The following is a 23,518-nucleotide window of genomic DNA, read 5'->3' on the forward strand; positions in this document are numbered from 1 at the left end:
AATGTCTACCAGAGTCATCCTAGCTCCTAGAGACCCAAATGCTCCATGGAGCAAAAGGAACTCTTCCAACTCTTAACCCTGTCTGGTCCTGACAGAGCCATGTAGCTTCCCTTGTGCTTCAGCAAGGGCAGCAAGCAAGTGATGCCATAACAATAGCAGTGGTTCTGTGTTGTCAGCAGGGATGGGGACCAGCAGTGACTTATGCTAATGCTGGTTCCCTCTTGTCCCATTATGAGAGCTGCTGTGTGAGCAGCACAGCAGCTGATAACACTGGATCATTAGCATGCTCAGTTTTGTTCTTAGTTGCTTGGGAGTAAGCCAGAGAACATTACAACCTCCTGGTTAAGCAGTTAAATTCCATCTTTCTTTCTTTTTCCAAGATAGGACCAAAGTGTGAACATTTAAAAAAAACCCCAAAAACCTGCATTCTCTGTTTTCATACCTTACATTTAAATGCGCTCTTTCTCTTATCACAACTGATTTAAAGAGTTGTACATTGGGCACCTTAGAAGAGCATCTGATTAGTAGTGAGGACTGCAAATTGCCAGGTCGATATATGATATATGAATACACAGAGGCATAAACTCTGGAGTGGAAAGAAACAGGAAAGACTTACAGAGGTTGTCTTTTCTGCTTTTACAGGGAGTTGTTAGATAGCTGGACAGTTAAACAAGTGTACGTAAGAAGTATGCAGTTTTATGCTTTGGTTTCTGTATAGAGAATTAAAACACCACATTTACCTGTATGTAAGAATATTACTTTAATGTAAATAAGCTATTGGATATGCATTCATTTTTTCTACAAACAGACTATATTAAACAAATTTCTAATAATATAGTCAATATTGGGACTAATATGTCAGTTCAGTCTAATTTTTTAATTTAAAAAACTCATTCACAATCAGCAACACTAATATTGTATATGAGACAATATCACTCATGTCATGATAAAAACTTGCAAATAAGCTAAAAACAAAGAGGAAGGGTGAATAAAAGGATATAGGTAAGGATAGGAGCATGACAGGAGAGACTGACTAAATTTTGTGCTTTCACTAATGGAGGCCTCCATCTTATCCTCTTTAGTCCAAGAGTCTTTCGAATGAAAGACACCACCTAATTGCCTGTCCATGAGTACTAGAAACATGCTCTTTTATCAGTCAAATGAGTACATACTGGATATTGCATTAGATGTGTCTCATAGTCTGAGTATGGCACTGCAGTAAACTAGAGTAAACAACCCCAGTTGCTTGGCAGTAGCTCTCTGAGTGCAACAGAGAAATGTGCAGAGAGTTGTTCTGGAATTGCAGTGCATGATCAAGCCTTATTATGTCTTGAGTCCTCTATTACCAGGGCAGAATGTGGTTTCATATGTGCATCTTTCCCCTTTAATGGGGCATATCCACATGGCATTGTTCCTATCCCAGTGTTGCCCCAGACCTTTTCCCCTTTAAATGTGTTGTTTTCTGACCCTTGGAAAGTCCAAAAAATTCAGGATTAAACAACAACAGCAGCAACAGCAGCAGCAGCAGCAGCAGCAACAGCAACAACAACAACAACAGCGCCCTGCATTAAAAGGGGAAAGGTCTGGCACAACAACTGGGATGGGGTTCCCATTTTGTTCCAGTGTGGTTAAGCTAATAGTGGCAACAGGCAACTATCCTGGGATAAAATGTTTTATGCATTCATACACACAGATACTGCTCTGGTTTGCATTTCACATTGAAGTATAGTTTACATTAAACCATGGTTTATGGTTTATGGTGCTGTTCGAACTGGGCCACTGAATGTTGCTTGAATTGATTGTCTAAAGTCTTTTGACATGAGGGCTGCAACAAATTAAAACACCAAATGTGCTTCCTCGTGCCTATCTGTACTGCCTGACAAGCCAGCCTGTCTATCTTATGAGCTGGCCTGTTATTTCCCATGCAGCTGTTTTTGTTCTCTCTGCATAAGCTGTTTGATTTACCCTTATTTTTTATTTATATGTTTAATCATGGAATAATTTTTGATCCATCTTCCTGTAAACAGAGCATAAAGAAACTCTTGACTATTGCAGCAACATGGAAAAAACCCACTATAATTATGCAAATCAGCTTTCCTGCAGCAAAATGTCCCCACAGTTTCCCCCTTACGGGGCATCTAGAAGGCACCTGTCAAAATCAATGCTAGGGAAAAGTAGAGTTGTGATGGATAAAACCTGCGTTAGAATGCAAGGATCCTCAGAAGTAGAAAATAGGACACATAAATATAAATACTGGGAGCAGTTTTCTTTTTGAATAAATGATAAATTATTCCAACTTGCTTCGTGATTAAAAGGGGGGGGGGACCTCCCTTGACTGGGAATTTTCATGCTTCTCTGGGCTTATTATTATTTAAATATACTTTTAACATTTTCCTCTTTCTTTCAGCAGTAACATAAAAGTAGTGCATTAATTTGCCAGAAACTGTGGAATAACAAGTAGACCGTAAGGGTTCCTTTGGGCAGGAAAAGCCAGAGGGAATTGTTTTTAAGCAGGAAAATGGAAGTTGAGCAACTGTATCCTATTTGGGTTGTGTACTGTTTACTTATGATGGGAAAATGTCTGTTAGAAAAATTGCAGGCATGTCTGAACGGTGTGCGGGATAGAATGGTGCAGTGTTTGAATGCTTAAAGATGTGTGATTTTTACACATAACCTGCATCAATGGATGTTTTAAAAATTTGTTTTATTTGCATACCATCCTTCCTGCGAGGAGCTTCAAGCACCATGCATTGGATTCGCAAGCCTAGGGATCAAGCCTAGGTCCGTTTGGACCATCTGCTCATATATGGGAAAAACATAGTTGACATCCTATGGCCAGCTGTCTGGGAATAAGTCCAGCTGTATTCAGGGGCACTTTGTTGAAGTACACATCCCTAGGTCTCTCAAGTTGCACTACATCACATGGAAGTTGTTGTTGTTGCTGCTGCTTATTACCCACCTTTCACCCTAACATACTAGGGAGAGTTATAGCAACTAAAACACAGTATTAAAAACAGTTTAAGACAGCTTAAAATCACAGAAACTAGCTGGGTCCTAAAACCACACATGTCAAGTGTCAATAGTGTAAAAGGTGCTTCTGGGTAGTGAACAGCTATCTGGAGCCATCTGCCATAGGACAATTTATAAAGCACATCCTACTTCTAAAGGACTTTTAAACCACTATCACCCCATTTGTATACTTTGTGTCATTTTAACCAGTGCTAAATCCCTCCATTTCCACATGTTGCTAATCCTGCCATTCATCCCTGCTTGTCAGATGTTTCAGGTATGCTTCAGGTATGAATGGCAGGATTTCACCAGAGCCACATTTCAATGGGTTGTGATTGTGTTTTAACACTAGGCTTCTTTGTGCGGTAGTTCTTACCAGATGAGCAATATTCCAATTGAATTGAAAGTCTATGTCTCACAGTGTAGAGTTTGGGTATAGCCACCATAACATGTGAGATGAATGATGTTTAAATAAATGCAAAGCAAAAGATAGAAATAGCAGCTGTCACTCTTTTTCTACTGAACTTGGGTCACTAATAGCTGACATAGTAATAGATCATGCACATTTATTACCCCACATGACAAGGGGAAGGTTCATTAAGTGTGGCTCTTCTCCTCTCAATGAACAAATACGATGGGAAGCTGTTGTATCTGGACATAGAGCTATAAAAGGCACAGAAGTTGTCAGTAGGCTGCTGCTGATGCAGCATAGCCTCAGCTGTTGAAATAATCAGGGATCAAAAGAAAGTTTGAAGAGCCAGTTGCATTGATAGAAGAGTGGGAAAGGTCTGTAAAAGGCAGGGGCACCATTTAGGCAAGAACTTTACGGTTCCGTCCTACACATGTCTATTCTAGAGAGCTCTATTGAGTTTAATTGGACTTACACCTGAGCAGATGTGAATAGGATCGTAGTCCTAAAGCTTGCCTTTCTGCCTGTTTTGTGAAGTGGCTGTAGGAGCTTCTCAAGTGTGTTAGTTTCCCTACTAGCTGAAGTGCCAGTGAACTGCACAATTTCCTAACCACTCTGGTGAGAAGCTGTGGGTGAGATCTGTATCTTCCTGCTTTGCTTCTTACAGCAGAAAAGTGGAAAGAGATACACCACAGGGGAATCCTGTTCTGCCCCGCCCCATTCCTGCCCTGCCCCTTTTCAGCACCAAAAACAATCCATGTGGCAGTAGTCGCATGTGTGTGATTGTGTGCAAGTAAGGAAGTGCCTGTATTTTATCTGAGTGTTTTCTCTTCTGCTTCTCATAAGATTTGAATAAGCTCTGAGCTGAGCAATGAGTGGGACATTGCTAGCATGGTTTATATTGGTTACGTATACTATACAAAGTGACTTAGGTTATATTAGGGTCACATCAGGATGATTGGTGCACTAATGAAATCATGCTGGAGTTATTTATTATCCAGGTTTCAGCTGTATATGTATTCTAGTGGCACACAAAATGGAATAACTTCATAAGTGTCACAGCCCGTTTCTGTAATATAAAACTAACAGTAGCTTGGAGCATTCTGACATGAGCGATAGAAAAGGAAATGCCAGTGCTGTTCTCATGGAGGGTTTGTGAATCTCTATGGAGAGAGAGAGAGAGAGAGAGAGAGAATGAGAATGATGTCCTGGTCCTATATGAACCTGTCTATTCACTTAGTTCAGGAACAGGGACCATGTGGTCCTCCAGACATTGGATTCCAGAAGTTTCCAGCTCCCACAGGTGCCAGTCAGCATGGCAAATGATGATGGGTGTTGTAGCCCAACAGGGAAGGGCCATGCTATCCCTGTTCCTGACACAGAGATTTATCACAGACTCTTTTTAGGAAATTTGTTTAAACTCTATGTAGATAAGTACAAGGCAACTTGGAACCAGGCCTTCTCTGTTGTGGGCTCCTTATTATCATGGAACACATTCCCTGCTCCCCACAGAACACTTGGCACATGCAATTTTTTCATTTGTTTTTTCTCAAGTCTTTGATTTAATAACATCATGCTCTTTTGCTATCCATGCTGCTCTTGGTTCTGCCTGGTTCTGTTAATAACTGTTTCACAATGTTTTTTATATATATATATATGTTGACTGTAAGCCACCTTGAACACATTTCACATTTCACAATAAACCATAGTTTATCACGATGCATAGCAAGCCTCAGGCTTATGCACCCCTCTTCCCCTCTCTTCTTTCCATGCAGCTGGGAGGAAGACTTCAGAAGCTTTTTCTTTCAATTTTAGTAAACCATGGCTTCTTGTTTGTCCAAAATGGGGACCTAGTTAAACAGTGATCATTTGCAAAACAAACCAACTTCAAAACATGGATAAGAACCATGCTGGCATGTTTAAACTCATTATGGTCTAGCATGATCATTGCCCATGATATAAATATTTTTTCTTCAGTAAAGTTGTCCATATTTAGTGGGAAGATCGGGCACATTTCAGGTGTGAACGGGCAGATTCCTGGGTGCAGCAAGAGGTAGGCAGCTGCTGCTTTGTTTAAACTATGGATGTGAGTCTGGCATGTGTATGAACTTCTTTTATTATTGTAAATAAGAGTCCTGATTAGCATACCAAATTTATAGACTTAATTGTCAAAAAAGAGAGAGACCACTTTAAGACTTCAAGGCTGTTGATTAATACATTTTATGCTTTTGGTAAGCAAGCGGGGGGGGGGGGGGAGATAAAGAATTCACCTGGAGGGCATCATTGTAAGGAAAGCTACAAGGAAGAAGAACAGTAAATGTGCCAACTAAAATATCCCAATGGGTTTTCTTGGTAAACGCAAGAGCAGCTATCTTATATGCTGACCACTTTCTTTGGTCACAAATGTGATTATGTAAAGCTGCTGCAGTACTATGGCAGTAATTTACTATTCCCTGCAGCTCAATTTTATATTTAGCGTGCTGCATACAAGTTGGTTTCTTGGAAGCATCAGCTTTTGAAGATAATGAATGTTAAATATAGTGGACACAATCTACCTGCATAAACCCTATTGCAATGATACTTAGATCTTAAATAACTCCTTTTATTATTATTATTATCATTAACAACAAGAACTTCCTGGTGGATTGTGCCCATCATTATTGCTTATTTTAGTTAAATATTAAAACATGTTCCTTCAATATGTATATGTATATGTCTAAATATTGTTTTGAGTTTCTGCTTTAATATGTCACACACCACACACACACACACACAGAGACACCATTTGTGAGACTAAATTTTCATTTACTATTTTGTTTTCAACTTTGCTAGCCTAGAGAGCTCTCCGAATGGGTACGTTCTTAATTCATTTGTGATCTTCAGCCATCGCATGAAACTCAATCCATTTGTTCCTGTGATAAATGAAACTTTTTGCCTGTCAATGCTCATTCTGTATGCTGGTTGTTCCATGTGGTTTTTTGTTGTGGCTATAAAACCTCAGGACTAATGATCAGCCATGAAATATGGGCCTTTGCTAAACTTTCTTTTGCGCTTTACAATCATCGGCATTTGAAGCTATCAATAAAAGGTCTTTGGCATTTTTAAGTCTCTGAGAGCTGTTATATCTAGTGCAATGCAGTCCTGAACATATTTTCTAAGAAGTAAAGTCCACTTATTTCAATGAGATTTGTGCATAGGACTGCAGTCTACATATTTAAAATTTAGTTGTCACACAACATATAAGGATAAAATCAAGAAATGATCCATAAAAACATAGTTAAAAACATAAATAAAACATCTGTAAATATCAATAAAAACTGATACGTTAAAAGGGGGGAAATTTTGTAAAGCCCTATCTCAACATAAAAAGTTTTCAAAAGACATCTGAAAGGAGACAGATGGTTCCTGCTGAGCCTCTACTGGCAGGGCGTTCCACAGGGCAGGGCCTGACACACCAAATGTTCAGCAGCCAAAGATCAGGGGCATGAGGAACCATCAGAAATTCTCCATCACATGGTCTCATTGATCGAGGTGGAGCTTAAGTAACTGGACCTAAATTGCCTTGAACCTGGCCTGATAGTAAGGGAGTGACAGTTGCTCTGAAGGACTGTCCCTCTTTAACAGTAGCAGGGGTGAACTTTGGCCTTTCAAATTCCAGCAGTGCCCCGGTGCGAACCGAAAATTTGGCAGCGGCACCTCTCGCCTTCTGCTCTGCTCAATTCACTGCATCATAGTTGCCTGCCCTGCGGCGCCCCCTTAGGCTTGGTGCCCAGTGCAGTGGAACCTGTCACGCTACCCTAAATCCGCCTCTAACAGTAGGACACTTGACCGCCCTACTGCCATGTTTGGCACTTTTCTACTCTCTGCCAACGTTTGCCTTTGAGAAAGGGAAGGAAAGGAGCATGTTGGTAATGACACAAATTGTCACTCTGTTGGCAGCTGGGAAACCGAAGGAGAGGGTGGACTCAACAACAAGAGTTTAAAAGACAGAATACATATATTTATCAATGCAGGGCTGATAAACCATACCACTATCTCACCATCTGGTATGGTTTGGGGGTGGGGAGGGCACTGTGCCGAAGGCCACCTCACACCTGGCATTGATCCTGATAGTCCTATCCATGGAAATCTGTCAACTCATTATATTATGAAGATTCCCGGCACAGCAGGCGAGAGTTTGCACCTGGTTGTTCTTATGCATTCACTGGTTTTCCTTCTCTGAAATCCCACACAGAGTTTGAGAAAAATCTGCTGGTCAGCAGAGCAGTCAGCGCCCCAATGCTTTTGTGCAATACTAAATCATCACACTGTGTTAATTTTATTTTCCTAATCCACTGGGAAATTAGTGATTACTTAAGAACTTAACCCTCCAAGGAGGCAGATGCCCGCATAAGTGGGAATGAAATTCTTTAAAAGCCGGCAGCCAGAGACCCTCAACTTGCTCTCAGTGTAGTTTGCAGCTGACCGTTTTAATTAAATACTAATACAGTAACTTTCTGTTCCACTTTTTTCTCCCCTCTTGTTCTCATTGTGGCTTTCAGCTATGTAGTGTAGGGTGGGGAAATCCCACACTACTGCCTGTTGGGTGTTGGGCTACTTTTTAAAAAAGTGTTTGCCACAGCAAGGCAGAAAGGAAAACATATTCTGAGGGCAAGTATTTTACTTCTAAAGGAAGAGCCTGGAGGTCACAGTCTTCATTTTGAAAGCTCCAAGCCCTAATCCCAGATGCACTGGAACTGATGGATATTGTACCCTCTTCTCTTTCTCAAACCTGATTTGGCTAACCTGCCACCTTCCAGATGTTTCTGAATTACAGCTCCTATCAACCCCACCCAGCATGGTCAATGGTCAGGGTGATGGAAGTAGTAGTTCAGCGACATCAGGAGGGCCTCAGGTTCTCCATCCTTGCTCAAGGCCATGTTCTTTATCATTGCTTCACATATTCTGGGATTAAGCCTTGACATTGAAAATGGGTTCTGGTGTTCAGCTGCAGTGAGTCATTGGCCAGATTCAGTTCTGCTGATGCTTCATGTAACACCTAGAAGTAAACTGGAGTTCCGTGCAACTTGCAATCCTATGCATGTCTGCTCAGAAATAAGGCCCATTGAGCTCAATGGGGCTTATTCCCAGATCAAATGGGTACAGCGCTGCAGCGCCAGTGAGTTTAGGATTGAAGCTTTATGCTGCAAAGTTTATACCTGTTTATATGCTCAGTGGGGCTTCCATGTTAGAGATTAATAGTACAGTGGTGCCCCGCAAGACGAACGCCTCGCAAGACGAAAAACCCGCTAGACGAAAGGGTTTTTCCGTTTTGGAGGGGCTTCGCAAAACGAATTTCCCTATGGGCTTGCTTCGCAAGAAGAAAGCCCATAGGGAAATCTCCGGGGACCTCTTTTAAATGCTAGCGGTGGGGAGCAAAGCCTTCCCCCCCCTCCGGCCTTCAGAAGAGGTCCAGGAAGGCCGGCGGGGGCCAAAAGGCTTTGCTCCCTACCGCCAGCATTTTAAAAGCAGTCCGGGATAGCAGGGAAGCGCTTCCCGCTATCCCGGATGGCTTTTGAAGGCAGGCGGGGGGAGCAAAGACTTTTGCCCCCCGCCTGCCTTCAGAAGAGGTCCTGGACCTCTTCTGAAGGCCGGCGGGGGGCAAAAGTCTTTGCTCCCCCCGCCTGCCTTCAAAAGCCGTCCGGGACAGTGGAGAAACGCAGCGCTGCGTTTCTCCGCTCTCCCGGGAAGGCAGGCAGGGGGGAGCAAAGACTTTTGCCCCCCGCCGGCCTTCAGAAGAGGTCCAGGACCTCTTCTGAAGGCAGGCGGGGGGCAAAAGTCTTTGCTCCCCCCCGCCTGCCTTCAAAAGCCGTCCGGGAGCATTTTAAAATCGCCCCGGGACAGCGGAGGAATTCTCCACTGTCCCGGGGCGATTTAAAAGCCCCCGGGAAGGCAGGCGGGGGGACAAAGACTTTTGCCCCCCGCCAGCCTTCAGAAGAGGTCCTGGCAGCGCTGCCGCCCACCAGCATTTTAAGATCGCCCCGGACAGCGGAGAAGTCTCCGCTGTCCCGGGAAGGCAGGCGGGGGGGGGGGGAAGCAAAGACTTTCGCCCCCCGCCGGCCTTCAGAAGAGGTCGGGGCACAGACTGTCCCCAGACCTGGTCTGAAGGCGGTTTCCATAGGAACGCATTGATTGATTTTCAATGCATTCCTATGGGAAACCGTGCTTCGCAAGACGAAAAACTCGCAAGACGAAAAGACTTGCGGAACGAATTAATTTCGTCTTGCGAGGCACCACTGTATTGCAGCCTTGTGTTTCAGTTCCACATTTTGGAATTTCCAGTTGGAAATCCCTTCATAAAACACAGGGAATAGGGATATTTCCACAACCGGAGATGAGGCTGGAGTTATACTAGAAAGCCCAAAGAAGAAAGTCTTAATGGAATTTATAGGCTACTTCTTTCTTCACATTAAGGATCTTGTGAATTGCCAGGCATGCAAGAACAAAATTCCCCAAATTCCGAGGATTGGATGAGATTGGATGTACTGATATTGGTGTGCATTACCTTTCTCCACATGATTTGGCTTACTTGCTTGAGCCATCTGGATGTTATTCTAATACTATCGCTCACACAGCACATTTTAAAGAATCAAAGTGTTTCTTACGAATTTTCTCACTTATCTTTACAACAACCCTGTATGATGATTATTCTCATGTTGTAACTGGGGAAGGAGATCAGGACAGAGATAATAGTGGTTGCCTCGGACAGCTTTATGGCTGAAGTCAGATTTGAATGCCGGATTTTCTGATTCACATGATTCTCAGCCATTGCAACAAAGCAAATTGTTTCCACATCCGGCAGGCAGCATATATATCACGGAGGCTTCCAACACCCTAAAATCAAGATTAGGCTGATTGTGAGTATCTAGATCTTTCTGTCTGATGAATTGCAAATAAATAATTGCTTAGAAAATTGGTTTTCAACCACATTTGGCAATTCTGAAAGCTGTACGCAGATTTGTCATTAGGAGGGCACTTAGACTTCATGAGCAAAACTAGAAAATACTTACGAACAGCTGAACACAATGACAGCATCAGAAAATCTTCAGATGCAGTCATGACCTATGATAGGACACACAGGCACTCAAACTGCCTTAGCAACTGAATCACAATATCTGTGGGTGGGGATGGGGGAATCTCATGCAAAAAATAAAAATAAAGACAGATTGCAAAGGCGTCTTCATTAAAAAGATGATGTCCTGACCTGTTTGTCACACTGCTTGACATGCACTTATTGTGTCAACAGAAGTCAGAGAAGCTTGCCAAGCTGGGCTGTGTGAATTTGTGTCTTGAGAGTTACTGTTAGTTTAGAAAAGACCCAAGTATGCCGATTGAGATGCAAAATAATAACATGCCCTGATACTGCTGGTCTTAAGGGCCAGTCCTAAATAGTTCAGACAGGTGTTAGAATCAACATTTGGGATGGCTTCACATGTTATGAATTGCAGCAAGAATAGAAGCAACTTACACACCTGCTATTCCTGCTTCACCTGTGAAAGAGGATTTTCTGTACCCGCCTCTCCTTCTCCCTCCCATGACTTGGGAAAATTACAGCTCTGTTTCACCTTGATATAAATAGATGCAGGCTAGTTGCTTTATTACAAAATTCATGTAACAAATTTATTATGTTACGGTATAAAAATAGTGACTGTATCTTTTTATCCCACCTCCTCTGTATGATGTCTAGGGATGTACTTGCCATGGGATGGGATGTCACTGCCCCTTGGGTTTTCTTCCTCCCAATCCCCTTCATTGTTTCCCACTTGTGGAGACTGAGAGAACTGGCAGGGCGACCATGTCCTCTTGCACCTTGAGCATCCCTGGACATTGTGGAGGAGGGAAAAGGCACAGGGCTGTCCTCTTCATCAGCAGTCCCATGACTACTCTTCTGTCTTAATCCTAGCTTGAATTGAATGAGCTTGCCTCATACATGGATCTCAGTCACACATCTCAGCAAAGTAAGATGTGTGAGTGTCTCTTTTGCCTGTTTCACCAGGGTTGTGGATGCAAACATCACCTGTCCATCTCGCTCCCAACATTTCCTGTAAAATGTAAAAACAAACAAACCACAAACCACGCCCTGGACCTAATTTTCCTTTTGAACGTTGTCAGGCCACTTCAACCCTGCTTTGTTTCAGTCCTGGTCAAATAATAATCTGTAATTTCTGGAGGCGACGGAGGGGAAATGCTGTGCAGTTGCCTAGCAATTGAAGGATATACCTTTCAACCGTTTGGGGTGACTCATCCCAAATCACAGGCAGACTGCAGTATTAAAAAAAGAAGAAGTTAACATAGAGGACAAATGCAATGTAGCTCACAGGGGCATGTATTTTGTTCCTGCAATGGCATAAGCTGCATGATGCTTTCTTTGCTCAATTCTCACAGTGAGCAATCTTCAAGCTGCATGTGACTTTTAAGCTGAGACCAGTTGCTTGCATTCAACAACAGGAGGGCAGTAAAATGGTAATGATCTTCATGTAGCTTCAAAATGGGTGACTGCTATCTCTGGCTATTGGCTTCTCGTCTGCTCAGGCACTCAGTTGTGTTCCGTTCTTTCAGTATGGAAGTGTACTTGGTCAGATGTGAGGCAGGAGGGGGATGGAACCTTATGGGAAGTGTAGTTTTGTTTTATTTGAAACATTTATATATCACTTTATATTAAAGGAAATGTCTGAAGCAGTGTACAAAAATAATAAAACTTCATAAAACAATAAAAATAATATAATATGGAAGCAGAGGAATTCAATACCATACACCAGGGGTCAGCAAACATTTTAAGCAGGGGGCCGGTCCACTGTCAGTCAGACCTTGTGAGGGGCTGGACTATATTTTGGGGGGGAAATGAACGAATTCCTATGCCCCACAAATAACCCAGAGATTCTTTTTAAATAAAAGGACACATTCTACTCATGTAAAAACACGCTGATTCCCAGACTGTCTGCGGGCCGGATTTAGAAGGCGGCTGGGCAGGATGTGGCCCTCGGGCCTTAGTTTGCCTACCCATGCCATACACTAAAGGCAGGGGTCTGTGCCAGATCAGTGTTAACAGTCAGGAAATGTCTGTGAACAAATAGGCTTTTAGTATACATTGAAAACATAATCTAATCTGCTCATGACTAATTTCCACCCCCCACCCCCACTTCCAAACCTTCTGTGAGGAAGGCACTACAATCTCTTCCTCCCTGCTCCTGTTTTATTCCGCTGGCCAGGCAGGGCACATGACACTCATTTTACAACACATGGATGTCTGAGTTTGAATTTCTGAAAATTCAAATCTGAGTGGGACTACAGGACAATAATCAGTTTTAAGAAGAAGAAGAAGTCATCTATATGCTTTCTGGTAACTCTATCTGGTTACTTAATATGAAGGTTTTCTAAATATTTATGATCACCCTTCTTGGTTGGATAACAAAAACTTCAAAATCTTTGCACAATTTCTATTAATTTTTTCACAGTTCCATCCCATTGGATATCCCCATTATCATAAACCCCCAAATAACTAAGATGCATGTCATTCTGTATGCAAACAATACTGATTTGTAGTAAATGTCTCATTTTAATGTAGAATTAAAGATAGGTTGAGCATTCCTCTCATAGGGAGAAGACAGGTTTCGAGTTTATCCTTTTCCCATCCTTGAAAAATGTATTTACCTTCCTTAGAAGCCTGTAGCATGATTTGTAGAATACGCAGGCGTTGCAGGTTCCCTTGTTGATGAATATCTGAGCAAGGAGTGGGGTGGGTGAGTGCTGGTTAGCCCTGCCCCCCACTCCATGTATATCACACATGTTTGTAGGGCAGGTCTAGGCACAAAGGCTTCTGTGGAATTTTGAACTCCTCACTATGGATGTAGTTCATGCTGCGTGTGTGGATATCAGAAAAGCATGCAATGTCAGAGTGCAGAGCATGGGTCTGCTCAGCGCAACCCTGTTTCTTGCCCACAGGTTTGTTTTATTTTAAAAAATAAATAAATGTAGATTGCTTAATCAAGGAGGAAAAATCTTGAAGTGGCTTACCTAAAATAGCTAATGTTCTTCAGCAAAGGAGCTGCAGCCTGCACTAAAAGCTAATATTTAGGTATCTGTGCCCCTGCAGGGTTGCAACTTTAACCACAGCAGCAGGGCTGCAAAAATTATTTTTTTGCGTGAAAATTGTATCAGATGGCTGTGATACCTTCTGTCCACAATGGCATTTATTATTTGGTGCTCATTTAATATTTTCAAGGCTCTACACCATGGACGGTAAATTCTATCTTCTATTGTAGAGCTGTTTGAATATCAGAATGGTGGATTAATTAAAGACGATTTTGCCTTGCCTTGCACAAACATTAAGCTGCATTTGTTCAATGTGTAAAAGAGAGAAGATATAACATTTGGGGAATATTTAATTTTGGTAAACAACATCCTGATCAGCATCCAGCACTCAATATTGTACAATACATTACTGCAATATTATATTTATGTAGCTAATTCCATTATTCTCACATTTACCCTTCAAATGCACTAAACTTTTTTTTTAATGGATGTATCCATTATGTCTTTAACTGGGAAAATGCGAGTCAGTCTAAACTGCCTTGCATCAAAAGTCATCATCTCCTGGCACAGCACTTCCCTGATCTTCAAAGGGGTCCCACTGGACTGCTAATTAGCAAAATGAAAGCTGTAGGAAAATCTCCCATCTGGTTTGGCCCTGAGTTTGTAGTTGGCCCTGTTCACTCCAGTCAGCTTAGCTGGTGAAGATTTGATGGAGAAAAAACAGCAACCCAAATTTCATTATTGCAAGTGTGTTCTTTTGGCTGTGTAGCAACTCAGTGCTCTCAACTGAAGTGAAAGTAATCCTGAGGAGAGTGATATAGGATTGTTGCACCCCTACATCTTGGAATCAGGGTCAGCATGATCTGCCTTGCCGTCTGCTGCATAAATGAACTCAGAGGGATACATCGTAAAACCTACCACAAAGCAATCTAAGATGTAGCTTTCATCTCACTATGTGGTTTGAACATCAGAATATTAGAGGTCAGGCCTCACAATTAGGTGGATTAGTAAGTCATAAAATCACTGTGTGGGTTGTTGATTCATTTTTCATTTGATCAGCATGTGCCTCCAGTGGAAATCTTATGCCAACGAGTAGTGGCAATTACTTTGTTCTTGGATAGCCAACTGGATTTGTAATCTTGGCAGGGAAATCTAATCACATTTTTGAAAATGTCGACAATGTTTGTATGAACTTTCCAAGTCTTATTTAGCCCTAACCAGGATTTCTTATTCATACCATGTACAAAAGACGCCAGCAAATTTTCCCAAAGAAATATTGAAGTTTGGGATCAGTGGGGATCTGTCTGTAGGTAGAATGTGTCTTGAGTACAAAACAGAAAATGAGAGGGTTAAGTAACACCTTTGGACACACCAAGTTATCCACCTGCAGTGTAGAAACACTTCTACCAACGTTGTTTCAAGTGTTATCACATGCAGTAATTATTAGCCATGTGCTTCCATCAGGTTTTCACAGTCACATGTTCATCCGTATTTAAAGTACTATATAGTACTGTAAAATCTTTATCAGCGCTCATATGCGGCAAGGTGATCTCGTAGGTAAACTGGTCCCAAGTTGTTAAGGGTTTCATATTCTGATAGTGACACCTTGAACTTGACCTGATAGCAGATGGGCAGCCAGTGCAGATTTCTGAGCACAGGTGTTATTTGCTGACAATGCCTTGCTCCTGTGAGCAGTCGTGCTGTAGCATTCTGCACTAGATCAAGCACAAGCGAAGCCCTGCATAGAGTCCATTGTAGTCCTTAAGTAACCAGTACATGAACTACTGTGGCCAGGCTCTCCCGGTTCAGGAATGGTCATTGCTGTCGAACCAGTCACAGTTGGTAAAAGGCACCTCTAGCCACTGAGGCTACTACCTGTTCTTCCAGTGACAGAGTTGGATCCACAAGAACCCCCCAAATTGTGAACTTGCTCCTTCAGGGGGAGTGCAGCCCCATCCAGGGTAGACAATTGGCCAATTTCTCGGCCATGGGAACTACTTACCCCCAGTGCCTCGTCTTGCCAAGATTCAAGCTTGATTTTCCTAATTCATTTTACCACTGTGTCCAGACAGTGGCCAAGGACTGTGTCCAGGCATGGCCTCTCCTGATTCAGTACTTATGGAGAAGTAGAGCTCAGTGTCATCAGCATACAAATGGCACATTGCCCTGAATCTCCTAATGACCATTCCCAGTAGCTTCATGTAGATATTAAATAGCACTGGAGATAATATAATCCCTTACGGTACCCCATAACGTGGTTATCAGGGGGCTGAGAAACAGTCTCCCAATGCTACTCTGTGGACTCGGTTCTGAAGGGAGGATCAGAACTACTGTAACACAGTGTCCCCAATTCCCATTCCCTGAAGCATGGTCAATGGTATTTAAAGCCAATGAGAGAAGCAGGAGCAAGGTCACACTCCCTGTGTTCCTTTCTGTGCAGGTTCCATCAGGGTGACCAAGGCCAACTAAATTCTGTGGCCAGGCCCGAACCCAGATTGGAATGGGTGTTATCTGAGAATGCCTTCAGATGCCCCACCATCGCTCTCTCCACCACCTTCCCCAAACCAGAAGTCAAACTGGGACTGTCCAAAATGAGCCCACTGGCTGGCTACTAGAGTATGCAATGCAAGCTGCAAAATGAACATTTTTTGCATTCCACACTGCTGCATGATAGGCACAATTATGTGTTCTGACCAGTGTTTGGTTGGCTTCAGAGCAAAACTTGCACCACTTGCATTCCTGTCCTTGTCCGGCTTGCTTTATAGTCCAGAGCGCCTCAGAGTACCAAAGGGCTACTTATATTTCAGAACATCAGAGAGGATGCTCAGGAGTGATTGTGCCAATCACACGTTTCATCTTGCCATTCCATAGTGAGACCATGTCTTCAATGGGATTGCCAGCTTTCTTCATTGGAAAATACTCCAGAGCATACAGGGACACATCAGTTTCCATTAGTTTCCAAGAGCAGGCAATCTGAACAGAACCCCACCTTTACATGGGGAATTGCCACAGTCAGCCCAAATTTAACCAGATAATGGTTGCACTCCCCCAATCTTCAGTCCAGCCCACATACTGCTTGGGGCGATGATCACATTAAGGGTGTACCCTGCCTGGTGTGTTGAACCAATGGCCATCTGACAAAGACCAAAGGTGGTCATGAAGGCCATGAAGTCTCAAGCTGGCCTGACAGCCGCCTCTAACAATACCCCAAAACTTCCTTAGCCAACTGGATAAGGGATGCTGGTGGACAACAGCATCCCTGATTTCTCTCTCTGGCCTGATAACAGGTGCAGACCCACTTAGCCCAAACCAAGGTCAAGAAGCTTCCTAGGCAAAGAGATGGTGTTCTTGCAGTACCAAAAACTCAGGTGGGCACAGCTGGATAAGGTCAGGCCCGGCCCGTTCACTCTCTCCAAGTCTATGTAATGCAAGCTAGCTCAGCAACAATCAAGTTGTGGATGAGCATGGTTTTATTATGGACAGATTATGGATATATTTCTCATTTTTGGTAGCAATTTAGAAGCACATGCCTATAATCTGTTTTGTTTTGTTTTTTGAATGCTTCTGGAAGTTTATAAGAAAGGTAAGAAAGTACCTTTATAACTTTATGTTCAGAACTACTTATTGCAGAAAACATTTTTATTTATAGACCTTCAAATATAAACCAGAGCGGTTGCAGATGCAAGAAGGGGAGGGGAGGGGAAAGAGAGTAAGAGTGTAGAAGGTTAGTAGCCACTGGTAGAGCACATGGTTTTGCATGCAAAAGGTCCTAGGTTAAATTTTTGGCATCTCCAACTAGGGCTGGGAGATCTCCATGTCTGAAATCCCACAGAGCTCCTGCCAGTTAGTATAGGCAATACTCACCTAGGTAGACTAATGGTCTGACTCAGTATAAGGTGACTTCCTAGGTTCCACAATCCCACAGTGTTCTTAAGCTTTGTAAGCCTTAAACTATAGTTTTAAGCAGCATGACAGAGTCACCCTACTTCCTACGCCATCATGGCAGCTCCGCTTGCTGGAAATCTTGGCATTGCAGTGTCATCAATGCAGATGCACAGACAGTTGCTATTCCAAATCCTAGTTTGCCATCAAGCAGGTGACACAGGGGGGCCCATCAAGTTATTTATATGTTGGTTCCTTGCATATCCTTCCTTTCTTTTCTCATGGAGCTCAAGACAGGCACTGACTGGACTCAAGCTTGCACCATGCATCTTGGGATAACTTTGCTGTCTCTGATGTGCCTCCTCAATCTGATTGTGACAATCAGACACAATCTTGTGACACAATCTTTCTATTCTTGCCACATCTCCATCAGCTCTGACAATTCTGTAATCAGGGTTAAGACAGGAGAATTTCTGCCCTGTTCCCTAGCAGCTCTGAGAGTCAGTAGTAACCATGCCATACTTGGGATGCGGGTGGCGCTGTGGGTAAAACCTCAGCACCTAGGACTTGCCGATCGTCAGGTTGGCGGTTCGAATCCCCACGGCGGGGTGTGCTCCCGTTGCTTGGTCCCAGCGTCTGCCAACCTAGCAGTTCGAAAGCACCCCCGGGTGCAAGTAGATAAATAGGGACCGCTTACTAGCGGGAAGGTAAACGGCGTTTCCGTGTGCTGCGCTGGCTCACCAGATGCAGCTTGGCCACGCTGGCCACGTGACCCAGAAGTGTCTTTGGACAGCTCTGGCCCCCGGCCTCTTAAGCAAGATGGGCGCACAACCCCAGAGTCTGTCAAGACTGGCCCGTATGGGCAGGGGTACCTTTACCTTTACTTTAACCATGCCATACACTTCTTCACCTGACTTTTCAGAATGCAGGTGGGATATTTAATTTTTACATCCTCCTGTAGGCTGGAAGGCTCCTTGTGCATGGAGACTTTCTGTCTGACTTGCTAGCTTTCTACAGTCTGGATTTTATGTAAAACGTGGTGGCATCCAGTATGCAACTCCCCCACCCAACCATGCCTTTTGAAGTTGCGTTCCCTTGGGAGAACTGTACCACATGCTCTTCTAGATCAGCCCCTTATCAGTTTAAATTGAAGCACTTTGACTTAATTGGGTCGAAGAGTAGGCAATTACTGAACACTGATAGTAATCTCTAGGCATTTGTCATTTTTCACAATGAAATTATGGAAATACAAATGTATGGTGTTATTATGAGTGTGCACAACCTCTGCCCCACACTTGAAATCCTCAGTCTAATCCTGTTTTCATAGCTTAATGCAAAATGTCTAATATTTGTTGCTGTTACGGTAATTAAGTCCCTGTTGTTCCAATTCTTGTGAGCCCTGAGATTTCTTCTTAATTTCCCGCAGGCAGCTCAAGGAGGTGGTCACAGAACACTGCTGTATGGCCATGCTATACTTCTTCGTCATTCATTTAGTGGAATGGTAAGCTGCTCCTTGACTGCGATCCAAGTGCCGGTCACTTTGGGGGTTGGAGAGTAGGGGGAAGAAAGAAAAAAGAAAGAAGATTCCACCTAAACATTAGGAAGAACTTCCTGACAGTAAGAGCTGTTGGACAGTGGAATTTGCTGCCAAGGAGTGTGGTGGAGTCTCCTTCTTTGGAGGTCTTTAAGCAGAGGCTTGACAACCATATGTCAGGAGTGCTCTGATGGTGTTTCCTGCTTGGCAGGGGGTTGGACTCGATGGCCCTTGTGGTCTCTTCCAACTCTATGATTCTATGATTCTATGATTCTATGAGCTGCCTGTGGCCTTCCAAATGGGGTGAAGAAGAGGGATGGGTAACAAGCACCGTCCCCCACATTCCCTTGCCTGTTTGGGTCACAATTTCTCTCTTTCCAGATACCTGAGCTGGAAAATAGCTTTGGATGCATCCACACCACAGACTTAAACTTTGGGGATTGTAGTCCTGTAAAGGTGGCAGGAACGAGAGTTATTTACCGCAAGCAAACTATCAGAAGTGGTTTACAAGTTATTTAACTTTGTGGTGTGAATGCACCCTTTTGCTGTCTTCCTGCCTCCTTATCCTTGGGTGAATGTGCCACCCCACCCTGCAGCAGCAGTCACTTTTGCCAAAGGTACCATCACTTGGCAAAGGAACTGCAGTGCTGGTGGAATTAGAGAACAGGTCCAACCCCAGCCCTTGTTTGCCATCTCTCTCCTCCTTTCCTTGAAGACTGTCACCCAGGCCACCCCCAGGTGTGGCCAATGAGGAGTGGGTATTGATTCTACATAGCTAGGCTTATCCCAGCCCTTGACTTTCCATTACCCCTCCACATCTAATGGTGGTTCTGTGCATAACCAGTATCTTTAGTTGCGCAGTAACAGTGTTTTCTTGCAAGCATCATTCACTTCTGAGAACCTTTTTATAGAGGAACCTTTGTTCTGTAAAATTGTAGCTTCAGTGCTAATTTTAGCTGCCGACTTCCACATTTATTTCTCCTCCCGTAATGTTCCTTTGGGGCCAAAATAATGTAATTAAAAAAGAAACCTGTCTAGATCTTAAATCCTCTTTGAAGTTGATCATTTCAGTCCAGTGATTGCTAATAAGCACTGGAGCTCTTAATGGCTGCATGGATTTCTGTTTGTTTCAGCACAGCAGGAATCTGATGCACATCTACAAACCAATGTGCAAAAAGATTAGTTTTCCAGATTTGCACATTTGAATGTAGAAAGATCTCTGAATTCATGCAGAAGATATCCTACGACACACTTGAAATGTACCGATTTCAACTGTCCTAATAAATTCAATATCTTTTTTCTCCCCCTAGTATTTGACATGTTTGACTACTTCGAGATCTCAGACAGATAAACTTGCATTTGATGTGGGGCTACAAGAGAATGCAGCCGGTATGTATGTCCTCAAAGATTCATCCCCATAATCTCAAATATAATATAATTTCAGGTTATTTTTTTCAGTGGGGCTGAAAACCTAATGAAACCCCTAAGGCAGGCTTCCTCTAACTCGGCCCTCAGGTGTTTTTGGCCTACAACTCCCATGATCCCTAGCTAGCAGCACCAGTGGTCAGGGATGATGGGAATTGTAGTCTCAAAACATCTGGAGGGCTGAGTTTGAGGAAGCCTGCCCTAAGGAAACTCCTGATTTTGCTACCTGTCTGGAACATTAAAAACGGAGGGTCTGTTTAGCACTGTGAGAGGCCACAGTTCATGGCTTGAACCTAGTGAGTCACAAGTTGTGCAGGCCTGCTCTGTGTTTTTCCACTTCTTAAGCATGATTCTGTAGTTGTGGAAAGAAAGAAAAAAAAAAATAGGTACGCATTAAGGAAAAAAATATCACTTTCATTAGGTATTGCTGCACACCGAGAAAGCGTTAGAGAAAACAAAAGCCTACTGTGTGTGAAAGTGTAATTATAACCATTTTAAATATGTGTCACCCCCATGCAGCAAAAACATTTGATCAGATGCAGGATTCAGCCCTAAATACAATTGCTCAGCTCTTGTAGGATATGCATTGATTTCAGCAGCTCACAGTTATGTTTCAGTTTGACAGTATAGATCTCATTCAGCCAGGAGCCCTAAATAGAATGGCCATGTGGTGAGAAGCCTCTGCAGGACTGTAGCAGCTATCACTTCTTTTCTTTTTCTTTAAATAATTTTTATTCATTTTCAACAAAATCCTCCAATTATTGACAAATCCAATCAAATCATTCCAAATTACAACAACAATAATACCACCAATTATGTTCCTTTATCACTTCTGATCAGTGGCGTAGCGTGGGTTGTCAGCACCCGGGGCAAGGCAAGTAATTTGCGCCCCCTAACCCGTGGATTTGCGCCCCCTACCCCTAACCCCAGATGTTGCGCCCGGTGCGGCTGGCCCCCCCTGCACCCCCACGCTACGCCACTGCTTCTGATATTTGCGTATAGCCATACCTCTCTCAGCACTGCTACCTAGCCACCCTCCATCTCCACAATCAGAGCAGCTATATGCTTCCCACCCGGATACGCACAGAGCAACAAACAGCTGGGAAGATTGGTACCCCCATCTCTCTTTCACCCTTGTGCCAGGTGCTTGGCACTGCCATGACAACAAGCCTCTGCTGGGGACCACTGGGAAATATACTTTTCTTGTTAAGAGTATTGGCTTAGTGGCAGCGGTAGCAGCAGCAGCAACAGCAGTGAGGCAGGGCAAGAACAGGTTGGGCATATATCCCTGATTAGAGTGGAACAGGGGCCATATCAATTTGGATTGCCTTGAATTAGTCTGAGCTCTTTATCAGTTTAGGAGACTTTTTCTAGACTTTGTTTTTTAAAAAAGTGACAAGAAAATGCATTGTAAAGTGTGGGGTAACAGTTCTTTGATGCAATGTCATATAACTTCCCTGCAAATTTTGTGCAAACCTGTCTGGATGAATACTCAATAAATGGTCATTTGGAAGTGAGCCATCTTCTGTACTATTGGAATCTTTTAGTTTTACAGTGGTAGCTCGGGTTACATACACTTCAGGTTACATATGCTTCAGGTTACAGACTCCACTAACCCAGAAATATTACCTTGGGTTAAGAACTTTGCTTCAGGATGAGAACAGAAATCATGCAGCGGTGGGATAGCGGCAGCAGGAGGCCCCATTAGCTAAAGTGGTGCTTCAGGTTAAGAACAGTTTCAGGTTAAGAACGGACCTCCAGAACGAATTATGTTCTTAACCCGAGGTACCACTGTATAAATATCCTGTTGTTATAAAGTGACCTAATAAATGCCTGTTGTTTATTGCATGTTAGGGCTAACATAGGCACTTTATACACATTGTAGGTGAGGCATGCTGGTGGACCATACATCCTGCTTCTAAACAAAGGTCTGAAGGAGAAAAGGTACGAATTGGAGACGATCTTATCCTGGTTAGTGTGTCCTCCGAAAGGTACCTGGTAAGCATATAAAAATCCTCATGATAGCTTTAATGTGTGTCCATCTTGGCACTTTTCGTCCTTCTCTCCCCCGTTTTTCCAGCTCTGAACTGCATGTTTCCTGTGCATATGATACTGTCCTCACAGAAATGTGGTCAGAGCATTTCTCCTACAATAAACCTTATATGCAACAATCCCCACCCATGTTCTATCCTAGTACATTTAAAGAAGTGTGTTGGAAGAGTGGGTGTTGGGGGTTGTTATGTACTGAGTTGAATAGGATCCAAAATGCAGCAGTCTGATTGGTCCTAGAACAATGCAGCAGTATGATTGGTCTGCAGGAGCCACCCAATCCAGCTCCAGATGGAAGTGAATCCACAACCTGATTGGCCTACAGGAGAATTCCGGAATTAGCCAATCACGTGCAGCCCATTGTGTAAATAATGTATATAAAGCAGATACTTTGAGGGGACATCCATTCCTCCTCACCACTATGAGCTGAATAAAGAGCATGAAATCCACTTTCGACTCTGAGTATATTTCAGGGGTAAACTGATGGGATGGTGAAGTATTCAAGTTTGGCTTCTGATAAAAGGAACTGGTGAAGGAAATTTGTTGTTGTTAATTTGAGAAAGAAAGAAGCCCTAATAACAAAGGACACCAGCTAGAAAGTGGCAAGGAAGAAAAACAAATATAAGACTCCTGTTCAGGTCGATAATGGCAAGGTTTGTAATGAGGCACAGACTTTAGCATGAGGAAAAGATGAGTATTGTTTACATTTATGTGCAGTCTTCTAAAAAAAAAAAAAGGAAGTATTTAATTGATTTTTAAATATAGGACTAAATTATGATAAACCTACATCTTTCAACTTTCTTTGAGAGAATATTTTCAAACAGATTTCCATTATGCTCACTGAGAATTTTGTTTATCTTTTCCAGCATCTTTCTGTAGCATATGGAAACATACAGGTGGATGCTTCCTTTATGCAAACACTATGGAATGTGCATCCCACTTGTTCAGGAAGTAGCATTGAAGAAGGTTTGTTGAATTATGTTTATCCTGCCAGTTAAAATGACTGTTTTAATTTGTAACATTGCACAGTTTTCACTGCTAAAAGCATGATTGCATCTGCTGAAGGGACGCAGGTGGTGCTGTGGTCTAAACCACTGAGCCTCTTGGGCTTGCCAATTGGGAGGTTGGCAGTTTGAATC

At 43.0% G+C, this 23,518-nt stretch overlaps 1 protein-coding gene and 1 long non-coding RNA gene across 2 annotated transcripts in view; one reads left to right on the forward strand and one right to left on the reverse strand.

Annotated features, from left to right (window-relative positions):
- The window catches only part of RYR3 (ryanodine receptor 3), a 265,043-nt gene that overhangs the window by 62,647 nt on the left and 178,878 nt on the right, over positions 1–23,518 (forward strand). Inside the window, exons 4-7 of the mRNA XM_083743873.1 lie at positions 18,798–18,872; positions 20,216–20,294; positions 22,216–22,328; positions 23,246–23,345. Coding sequence (XP_083599999.1) covers positions 18,798–18,872; positions 20,216–20,294; positions 22,216–22,328; positions 23,246–23,345 — 367 coding nt within the window. The remainder of the gene's footprint in view (positions 1–18,797; positions 18,873–20,215; positions 20,295–22,215; positions 22,329–23,245; positions 23,346–23,518) is intronic.
- Positions 10,167–13,200, reverse strand: LOC310847838. The gene is made up of 3 exons (XR_014566046.1): positions 13,109–13,200; positions 11,125–11,499; positions 10,167–10,291 (listed from the first exon to the last, which is right to left on the reverse strand). It is a non-coding gene; the product is annotated as an uncharacterized lncRNA (long non-coding RNA).

Source organism: Podarcis gaigeae (genome assembly GCF_964106915.1).
Source record: "Podarcis gaigeae genome assembly, chromosome: 1".
Taxonomy (NCBI): domain Eukaryota; kingdom Metazoa; phylum Chordata; class Lepidosauria; order Squamata; family Lacertidae; genus Podarcis; species Podarcis gaigeae.